The 11,861-nt window shown below is 40.4% G+C and overlaps 1 protein-coding gene across 1 annotated transcript in view; it reads left to right on the top strand.

The window, feature by feature from the left end:
* Window positions 1-910: 910 nt before the first annotated feature.
* The window catches only part of LOC124287688, a 31,408-nt gene continuing 20,457 nt past the window's right edge, over window positions 911-11,861 (top strand). Inside the window, exon 1 of the mRNA XM_046724194.1 lies at window positions 911-1,304. Within this exon, the coding sequence (XP_046580150.1) occupies window positions 1,214-1,304 (91 nt within the window). The 5' untranslated portion in view covers window positions 911-1,213. The remainder of the gene's footprint in view (window positions 1,305-11,861) is intronic.

Below are 11,861 nucleotides of genomic sequence, written 5' to 3'. Positions count from 1 at the left end.
TCCGTTTGAATTTCATGTTTGATGTCTAGCGCCGCACTCAGCATTATTCCAGCTGTGTGATGGTTGCCTGGTGACAACCTGGACCAGACAGTCCAGTGATTGACATCATGAGCGTCGATCTATGCATGTGAGATTCAATTATATGAATCAACCAACCATACTAGTATGATCACGTTTAGTGACAAGCGTGGGTGTGTCTGAAGTTTTTGTTGTCGTTTAACACTGCACTCAGCAATATTGCTGCTATGTGGCGGCATGGTTTGCTGAAGATCAGTTCTAACCCGGATCTTCTCGGGTTCCAGGTGGTTCCATGTTGCAGCTGACATAAGGTATATCCAGGTAGGTGGTTCGAACCACTGTCATACCCGAAGGCCTTAAAAGGATAGTACTTGTTGACTGGCGATCGACATCAAGTTGTTTACCAACCAGGGTCCAGATCCACAAAGAGCGCTACGTCATTTATATGTCTATTAAACCCGTGAAGATCCGGGTTAGAATTGGTTTTCACAAACCCATGCTTGTTACTAACCGCGACTAACGGGATCAGGTGTTCAGGCTCGCTGACTTGGTTGACACATGTCATCGTATCCCAATTGCGTAGATCGATGCTCATGCTGTTGATCACTGGATTGTCTGGTCGAGACTCGATTATTTACAGACCACCGCCATTTATCTGGAATATTGCTGAGTGCGGCGTTACACACCAACCAAGCAACTATAAGTATGTTATAAACTAAAGAGTTACCACAAGTCGTAACGTTACGAACGCTTTGTGGATCGAGGCTTCATCCCAAGACCAACTGTAGATATACTCCAACAAAACAATACTATTGTTTTGGGGAAGCACAAACACGTGTACGGTAACAAGATGTTCAATACAGTTTGTGAACTATAAACAAAAACGTCCCTAAGGTATGATTGATCAGACATAGTTAACAGTGCCACTGTGTACAGGAGTCGTCAGATGAAAGGCCACACGTCGAAACATCCACCTCACTCTATTTACAATAGAACGTTGCTTGTTAACTAGTAATCATTTAATGTGTACCGGTAACTAAATAACATATTCGCGTGTTCACACAAGAACCGTAATAATTGTACGTGCATAATGCAATATGTAGCACACTATTAGTCTGGCTGAAAGACAAAACCTACATACAAGCCCAAGATCGATGAGTCGCCCAGAAGAGCCTCACAGTGCTGGAGGTATTAGATGAAAGAGGACATCATGGCGAGGTGGATCACCGACGGTGTGGCAATTTTGGTCTGGATGTTGGTGACTGGAACTGTTCTTTGCATTCAAGGTAGGACGATTCTCAATGAAATACTATCCATTTTTCTCAAGTGGTTATTAAAACCCATTAGACATGTGCCGAAAATGAGTTAACTTTTAAATACACCCAAATATTGAAGTCACACGTTGATATTGTTCGGGGTTTTTGTTTAAAACATAAGTTTGATGTTGTTTTCTCAAATTATATAATTTTTGGTCACGTTACGCTATTGATGATACTGTTGATTCTAATTCTATTTTCATTTATGTAAGTAAACGTGAGGCAAAATAATACTATTACATTAGCCATGATATGATGTAATGGGAGAAATCGTTCTGATGTGTTGATTCCAGAAATGGAATGATTCCTCGGTTACAGAACCGAGACCATTTATATATTCTGCTTCCCCATTAAATAACGTACATGAAATTATTATATTATATGGGTATTTATATAGCGCTATAATCCACCCCATCTACACGCATGCTCAAAGCGCTTTGTTTTTCCGTCGATCATTGGATGTCAATCTCAACCGCACATCGTTTTGCAATCTAAACTCCCTGGGGATCATACAACTCGTGCAGCCACTGGGTGCACCAAGTTCATGTGGCTTTCCCATCCTTACGAGGTACCCACTCACAGCTGGGTGGACTGGGACACATAGTCACAGTACTTGTTTTACTGTTCAGGTTTTACTGCACGTTGCTGTACCCGCAACTAGGTGTTTGCATGTACCCATGTGGCCACCATCTGGTCATATGCCAACAGATTCGCCTCGGTTCTTTTGAGTGCACAGGGTTGTGTACTGTACAATAGGGGTTGTGACAACACTGAAAGAATCTGTACACAAAGGTTTTACACCTCAACGGTATTTACGCCTTGTCACAGGTGGGTTCGATGATTGATATTTGTCATTCTGAACCATGTTAGCATGATATTTGGTTATGCACATTTCATGATCACATGTACTTCCCATGAGTGATTAAATAAAGCGGCTTAAAACTAAACTCACTCCCATGAATAAAACGATAATTAATCAGGCAAATTATGCTCTTGAGTGAAGGCCTTTTACAAATTGTTTTCACCTGAGGTTATTGTAATTGAACCATCACATTTGTTGCCGACCTGATTCCGTGATAGTGTGGGTCATGTTCAGTGCCCCATGTCGGTTGTCATGAGGACTGGGTGTCACATACGTGTCACAAAAGTGTCACGTATGCTACATTCAGTGCAGGTCTACGTACATTTTTGTTGTGATAAACCACAGATTATTCTTGCATAGGTTCAGACAGCTTCACTAATAATTAAGCCTGTGATAAACTATACTCACTCGCTCGCTCACTAACTCACTCAATCAACCACTCAACCAATCACTCACTCATTCAACCACTCAACCACCCACCCAAACACTCACCCACCCACTCACCCACCTGGGGCTACTATTACTTCGTGTAAATTGCTGGTGTTCTCAGCACGTTTTGTTTGAGAACAACTTTGTACAAATGGACATATTACTACTATTTTTCCGACGTGGTTGGTCAGTGTGTCAGATAAATGTACAGAGCATTAGTACCAATGAAGAATAAAGTATTATCGCAATACTGGGGTGAGTGTGTAATGGGTTTGCTCACAATTAGATTTGGTGTTTGGTGAATAGAATATTCTTTCGCATGAACAGGAGAGTTATTTGTTTGTTCTTTGAAAATGTTAACATTTTATATTTGCTTAGATTCAAATCAACATGGTTGAACCTGAGGTTATTCTCTCCCCAGACAATACTGACATTCAGACAAGTTTCGAGACATCTCTTGTCGAGATTGTCAACATTGTCAAGATTGCCCTTTTTCAGCAACCGTATTTTTATACTGTACCGTCACTGAGCTGGCTTAGGTCACCGTGTATTCCATGCCTTATTACTGACTCCCTTTTGTCCCCATTACCTGGAGTGTACACTCTTTGCACTGGTAAATAAATAATGCCTGGAAAGGTGGTTGAAAACAAAAACCACAAGGGACAAATTATTCCTTGGTCCAGAATAGGTAATCTATTCTGGTGCTTGCAATACTGTATCAAGCATATCTGATGATTGATCAATTATGCTGACCTTAGGCGATCCTTGTAGGCAATCTATTCTTTCTGCCCAGGTTTCAGCGGTATACCCGTTACAAGACAAACGTATAAACTTTTGTTTTGGTGAAAGGATTAAGACTCATAATAACTTCAAATCCCACAGGGAACCCGCGCGTTCGTCTCCCTGCATACACAGTTTGTTTCAAATGCATATGTGAGCACCTTGGGTATGTCGTGAATCATACCTGATCTTTAGTGTTGAAATGTATATTTGTGCTGGGCTCAGGTAATAGGTGATATCTGAAGTTTGTTCGGCTAGGTACTACTAATCCTCTCGTGTGTTGTTCGTATTGATTAACTGTTAGAGTGTCTAGCTGAATTGTAGGTTGTACATATGAGGACTGTGTTGTTTTCTGACTGAACTGTACCTTGTATGTATTGGTTGTGGGGTTGCCTAGCTGGATTGAACACTTATGTCAATGTGAATCTACAGTTTGTATATATTGGTTGTGGGGTTGTCTAGCTAGATTGAACAGTTGTGCCATGTGAATCTACAGTTTGAGTATATTGGTTGTGGGGTTTGTCAAACTGGATTGGACAATATTGTTCATGTGACTTTGCAGCTTGTATATATTGGTTGTGGGGTTGTCTAGCTTGAATGAACATTTGTGTCCATGTGAATCTACAGTTTGTATATATTGGTTATGGGGTTGTCTAGCTAGATTGAACAGTTGTGCCATGTGAATCTACAGTTTGTATATATTGGTTATGGGGTTGTCTAGCTAGATTATGATTGTATGAATGTCAGTGTTGACATTAACTCACTGTTTCAACCAACTTCCTTATAGAATGGTTAGTAAAAGCTTGTTTCATACTGGGTTTTTTTAGCTTGAGTATATGCTTTAAGTAGAGACAACATATAATAATGATAGTAAAGCTACGTGTATAGCGCAACAATCCACAAAACATTAAGTATGCTCAAGGCACTTAAAAGAAGACAGGAAGGCAGAATGGTTCATTGAGTTAGTGCATATCCGAAAAGATTGGACGGTGTATTGTTTAAATAGGTTTTCAGGAGTGATTTGGAGGAGCTCAATGTGGGCGCTATCTTTATAGAGATTGAGAGATTGTCCAGTAGAAGGCAGTAGCACTGGCAGATGTCTTTGAGGCAAATGTTTTCAGCTGCCATGTTGGAACTTGGAGCTGGTGCTGGTTGGCTGAGCGAAGACGTCTTGATGGTACATACCGCTGTATCACGGCTGTGTTGTTAACACATTAATACGTGAGTGACAGGAGTTTGAACTCTATTCTCCCCTGTCCAGCACTGATGAGATATGCTTCGTCGCTTCCGAGCTTCCGAGTTCTGAAGTCTCTTCTGTAGTCTCCTCAGGTGTTCATTAGAGATACCGTACAGGAGACTGATACCATAGTCCCATCTTGAGAGAACAAGCGAGGTTATCAAAGTTGCTGCAGATTTGAATGAAATCAGATGACGGATGCAGCTTACTTTCCTGATGCGGAAGAAACATTTCTTAAAGATTTCGTTGATGTTTTGATGTTTCAGAGGTGTGATCTGATTCAGTCTTGCCTTTCGGCGAAAAAGTATGTCTTCGGTCTTTTCCTCGTTTATCATTAACATGTTCTGTGTCATCTAGGATTTCACCGAAATGATGCAGCACACAGCTTCCGACACTGTGTCTCTGGTTTCAAAGGGATGTTTGTATAAAGTTGTGCATCACCTGCGTAGAAATTATAAGGTATATCATCCACTGCAAGTTGTTTCCCAGAGGATGGTTGTATAGTGTGAAGAGCAGTTGTCCAAGAACTAAGGCTTGTGGTACTCTTGTGGACAACTTCATCTGATAATTGATCAAATCACTCCTGAAAACCTATTTAAACAATACACCGTCCAATCTTTTGTGCAGTGCCTTCAGTTCCATACTCATTACAGAGGCGTGGTACCGGGATGCTGTGATGAATTGGATCAAACGCCGCTGATAAATCAAGGAGCACCAATAAGGCGACTTCTCTGTTGTTAATGTATGTTGATATGAGAGGTTGTCCGCGGATTGAAACCTTTCTTGTAAGCCATGTTCTTGAAAATGTTGAAACAATCTCTTTTAGACAGCTTTTTCCAGTATCTTTGAGACAAATGGTAGGTTTGCGACCGGCCGGTAACAACATAATGTTAGGGTCGAGTGTAGGTTCCTTTAAAAGGTGAAGGACAACGACAAATTTGACATGCTCAGGAACAATACCATGTTCAAGGCTGCTGTTTTACGATTTTGACACTTATGGGAAGAAGTTCTTCCTTGCATTCCATCAACCAGTGGGTAGGACATGGGTCTAATCCGCATCACGTTGGCTTTGAGGAAGCAAGCATATCGGAGCTCTCATTCTCGGTGAATGGTTTGAAGCTGGTACACTTAGTACCATCAAAATGAGAATGTGTAGACTATGGCTCGTGATCTGACTTGACCTTGAACTGCCTTCAGTTTTTCGATCGTTTCAGAACGTATCCCATTAAAGTGTTTACACAGACAAGAATCTTCACAAATCTCATCAATATTACACTTGCACAACTTAGATGACCTGGCAAAAACAGCATCCAAACAATTCCATAGAGACGTTTCTGTTTTGGCACGCATGGACTGCCACCCTTGATTTAAATATACGTTCATAAATAATATAATATCAGGGTAATTGTTGTCTGCCATTTTGCCTTTTCCCACGGAGAATCTATACTGTTACAGGACAGTGTATTGTTCAACAGTATTGTATTGTATTACTGGTGTCCCCCATTGTGATTTGCTGAGATATTGCTAAAAGCGGAGTAAAACTAAATTCACTCACTGAAGAGTGATCTGGCTTAAGAAGTTTCAAACACTCACAACGTCAAGAACTATGTAACAATTTTAGGTTCTTAAGATGGCATCGACAACAACGACAATTCAGGGGTCTAAAATACGCACCTTCGGCCTCAGGAAATACGGATTCAAACTGGCCGTACCTTCCCATTGTGCCAGGCAAATAGCCGTGTAGCTTATAATACACTACACATTTAAATATTATTTGCACTTAAATTTGAAATACGGTGATATTAGAAGATGTCGACCTGTTAGCCGCCTTCCTTCGAACAAGTTTATGTGCGGTAACTTTTGATTCATAAATCCTTGAATTCTTGTTGCAGTGGGGGATTATCCAGTGAGTGTTGTTATTATGAGCATGAATTAGTTCATTAACCTTCATGCAGTAAGAGATGTTTCACATTAACTGACGATGTTATTTGATATATAAAATAACGGCTTTAGTGTTTGGCTGAAAAGTTTCGGCTGACGGAGAAAATGGCTTAAGCAACAAAAGGACGGTTATGAATTTACATGTGTGTTAGATGTTAATATCGACAGCCGTAAGCTCCAAAAGCGTTAGGCTTTTGTTCCCTACATCGACAAAATAAAAGCTTTCGATCGAATTAGTCATGGTTTTCTCGTGTATAAACTGAAAAATTGAGTGTGAGTGGCGGTTTGTCTTAGGCAGGTAAATGTTACATTGCATGAAAACAATCGGCAAAGAATTGCTCTTAAGTGTCATTGAACAGAACCTTTGCTTCAGTGGTTGAAAGAAAGGTTGATTTTTGTTGTCACAGTAATTGCGGTATCAATATGAATGGATCCATTAGTTCAGCTTCATGAGGTCTGACGTACTGCAACGTGTATGGAACAAATGCTATATTTAGGAATCCTTTGTGTTAACAATTTTAGTCCAAACCTGTGAAACCTACCAACACCGGCACCTGTCTAATCCGGCACACTATCAAAACCGGCGTAAAATTTTGGTTCCGCCATGTTACAACGACATTATGATCAATAAAACATTGTCTAATCCAACACCTGTCTATTCCGGTACGACTTTCCGATCACTTTGTATCAAAATATTAGGCAAATTGTTTCGAATATTTTGAAAAATGATCGTCATTGTCTAATCCGGCACCCTGTCTTAACCGGCATTTATTTTTGGTCCCGTGGGGTGCCGGTTTAAACAGGTTTCTCTGTACTTTAAGTTCCATCCATGATGCAAACCCCAGCCCTGTTACTCTCATGTATGTGTATGTTAGATGTCTGGCTGGAGTGGAGCTGGTGAAGGAGGAGGGGGATTTGTTGGGGATTCATAAATGCGTTATGAGTATGGATACTGTTACGAGAGTGTGTTTTTTGTCACTTGTAATATATTTGATTGATTAAGTGATAGTTATTATGGGTCACAATGTTTAAAGTTTTGAGTATGGGTTATGGCTCACATGTCGCATCATATATGTTCAATGGCAATAGTATTTGTAGCGGCACGCCTTTTCGATAGTGCTTCGGAGTTGCCTTCCTTGGCAATCGTTCGTATTTGTTGACTTCCGGATCTCCACGTGGAGCTTTCGATAACGTTCTGAATGGACAATGATGCATCCTAGCATGGCTATCTCGAATGCTCGAGAACTGTGTAAGAACTATATAAATGGTTGGTTGTGCGACGGAACTTTCACATGACTGGATTTATATACATCTGTCTGCCATCATCAAACTGATCAACGTTTCAAGATCAACCGTGCTTGTCTATTCAACTGCTGTCATTGTAAACAACCTTCAATCAGTATATCTGTTGTCACTGTAAATGTCAAGACTCTGGTGAGTTAATATTTTTATATTTGTGACCCAATATTTTATATTTGTGACTCAATTGCATTGTACTAGAAATCTGTATTGTCATTCATTGTAGCTTGCTCATTGTTTGTTAAATATATGTTGTTGAATATTCTAGACTTGTCTGTGTTCTATTTTACTGGTTTTACGGTAATCAGACAAGGAGTTTCTTATTTTGCCTTCCCGAAAGACTTCAGCCTCGTGTGTGTCTTTCTGTTCTGGAAATGTACATAACATTAAAAATATCTGGCTTTTTGTACTTTGTTCAATGCATGTAGCATAAATTAAAAAATCATCTTCTGTGATATAATACCTTATTTGGTGAATATGGAATTATTTCTCTTTGCTTTGGGCACTCGTGAAGAGCCACCTCCTTGTGCTGGGTGCTGGGTAACACTGAGCGCTCCTCAACCCCCCGTGTGGACCCGGGGGTATATTTGGTCCACCAGCCTGTTTGCCGTGGGTTGCGCCCCTGCGTCGGTGGAGGACGGGAGTCTTGTGGTTGAGGGCACTGGTTCCAGGAAGAAGCGTTCCTTTGCCCAACACACCACTTCGCCCCTTACTTCATCTAGACGGGTGGTTGAATGGGCCCGGTTCAACCAATCGGTTGGTCATGCCAAGCCCTGTGCATGTCTCTTTTGCTGTACAAATGCAATAAACTATGTAAAATGTCTGTCAGATGCATTGGCTTGTGATTATTATGTTTGAATTTCAAAAACCTCAATTTTGTAATTTGCCTAGAGTCGTATGTCAAGAAGGCGGTGACTCATGGGCCAATCTGGTAGAATAATTACTTTATATTATTCTGCCTGAGTATATCATCCCATTATCCTTGGTGCTGCAAGTAGGAGGTCCACTTGTTTTAGCATTGTCCGTGTGATACTCCGTGGTGGGTGGGGAGCTGGGATGATGAATCTGGATTCTGAAACATGGATTCTGAAACCCCCTTGAAAAGGAAACGTCAGCTTGATACTGATGAAAGTACACATGATAGTTGTAGACCATCTAAGTAAGTAGAATACTGCCCATAATTTCTAGTGATAGAATCTCCCGATAAAAAAGACAATTAAACTAAACCCGTTTGCTGTTTCTAAACGCTGTGTGGTATAGCAGGTGACGTCAAATATATCAAACGAATGAGATCTGGATCATTACTCATAGAATGTAGCAAACGAGATCAAGCGTCTAACCTGCTGTCAATTGATACATTAGCTGGGATCCCTGTTTCAGTGTCAATCCATCGGACCCTCAATTCTAATAAAGGCATTGTCAGGGATAGAGATCATCGTTTAGAAGACATGACAGAACTTGATATCATGCTGGAACTCAAAGATCAAGGTGTTACGTTCGTGAAATGATTTACGAGGCGTCAGAACTCAGAAGTAGTTCCAACCAACACGTATCTGTTCTCATTCGTGTCTCCATCGGCACCAAGATCAATAACAGCAGGATATTGTTAATCTTCAAGTTGAACTGTATATTCCTAATCCGTTGAGGTGTTTTAAATGCCTCATGGGATAAATTCATGTACAAACCCAATAACTTGTGCTCATTGTGGGGAGCAATCACACGTCACAGAAGACTGTACAAACAACTTTTTAAAATGTGTCAACTGTTCAGGTAAGCATTCCTCATCGTCAAAAGATTGCCCAATTTGGAAAAGGGAAATGGGGGTGAATAAGATAAAGCATAGTCAAAAACATCAGTTATGCTGAAGCTAAGAAACTTGCACCAACTGTCCACCCAGGTGAATCTTATGCTTCTATTACCAAACGACCATCCACGACCACAGTCTCAGTCGAATGTCACACAGAACTGACGTGGACAAAGTCTACATCTCCTGTACTTGTCCCAAATCAAGAACTGTTAGTGCGAGGAGAATCTGCTACACAGACTGCTGACGTGTTACCAGCTACAGTGACATCATCTAAATATATCTCTTCTTCCCAAAAGGTCCTGCATGTCCAAAGACACAACCAGACAAAAGAAGGTCCTACAGTCCCAAACCCAGACAAGATTCATTGTCCATCAAAAAGTGTACAAGAACCTGATTAAACAAATTGTGAAAGGAAACCCCAAAATAAATAGAGTCAACCAAAGCGATAGACTCGCTAAGGGTTCAAATGATGAGATCCAGCTCTATAATAAGTTTGGATCCTTTGAGGACATGGATGTGTCCGACCATAGCTCTGGTGGGACACATAGCCTGTTACCCTCAAGGAAAGCGAGGGGTAGATCTCCCGTACATCCTCCGCGGAAGAAGTAATGTCTTCGCCAATAATTTCAATGGAATTGTAGAGGACTCAGAACTAATTTTAACAGCTATTAGTCCAAGATCGTAATCCATCAGTATTCTGCATTCAAGAAACCTATCTAAAGCAGACGGATAATTTGGACCTACGTCAGTTTAATGCATACCACTATTTTGCTCCCCCAGGTGACTGGGCTACTGGTGGATCATCTGTCCTGGTGAGGAATAATGTTATCCATAGCCTAGTCACACTCAAAACAAATCTCCATGCCGTGGCAGTGCGACTTACATTACAAGTTGCATTTACGTAGAGGGTAATGTCCGAGTAACTCTCCATTCCTTAAAAATAATGGAGCCGAGGCCCCGGAGGGGCCGAGGCACATTATTTTTAAGGAATGGAGAGTTACGAGGATATTACCCTACTTAAATTACATTCAAAGTATTGGGAATATTTCTGTTATCAAAATTAAATATCAAATTGACAAAATGAAGGTTTTATTTTGAAACTGGTACACATCGCTCCATTCCTGAAAAGTAATGGAGCGAACAGACAATGGAATGACGTCACAAATGTAATTTAATCTCTGTTCATTGTATCTTCCACCTTCATCTACTATCCAGTTAACTGATCTACAAGCTCTTTATGATCAACTGGTGATCGTGGGTGATTTAAATGGCCACAACCCACTCTGGGGTGGTACTAATACAAACACCAAAGGTAAATTACTGAAGGATTTCATCTCAAATAATGGTCTATGCATTTATAATAACGGTTCAAAGACATATCTACATCCTGGCACAGGAACATATTCGGCTCTTGATTTGTCAATTACTGACTCCAACCTATTGAGTGAATTCGAATGGTCAGTCCAGGCCTTTATATGAAACCCTCTGTACTGACAAACTTAAACTTGAACGTTTTATTAATGTTCCTCATGCTATAAAAGATTTCTCTGACATATTAAACACCATAACTGATGAGTGTATCCCAAAGTCCTCTACAATTCCACACATACGGAAACCATGGTTTAATGCTGATTGCAAACAGGCTAGGAAGGTACGGAAAAAAGCTGAAGATTATTGGTCCACAATTTGAACAAATTTAAAATCTTCAACGCTAAGCACGGCGTACATTCTTGGCGAATCTTGGCGAAACTATGTATAAATATCAATTCCCGAACGCCTATTTCTAAGGTATGGAATATGATCCAGAAAATCAAAGGTAAGGCCTCTAGATCCAGCATTCACCATCTCAAAGACGAAAACCAGTTATTAACTAATAAATCCGATATTGCTAATAAACTTGGCGAAACACTGGCACAACATTCTTCTTCCTCAAATTATGTACCTCACTTCCAAAAGTGTCAAAAACAACAAGAAAAGAAATCTATTAATTTTACTTCAGATAACGGGGAAGATTACAACGAGATATTTTCGACTCATGAGCCCCATACTGCTCTTGACCAGGCCCACGATACTGCTACAGAAGCTGATAACATCCATTATCAACTTCTGAAGCATTTACCGGAATCATGTTTAGAGACCCTTTTGAATATTTTTGATGATATTTGGACATCT

The sequence above is a fragment of the Haliotis rubra genome, unplaced genomic scaffold, assembly GCF_003918875.1.
Source record: "Haliotis rubra isolate DU_JTF1 unplaced genomic scaffold, ASM391887v1 Scf404, whole genome shotgun sequence".
Taxonomy (NCBI): Eukaryota; Metazoa; Mollusca; class Gastropoda; order Lepetellida; family Haliotidae; genus Haliotis; species Haliotis rubra.
Note: the sequence above shows the minus strand (reverse complement) of the source record. Positions and strands in the feature narration are given on the sequence as shown.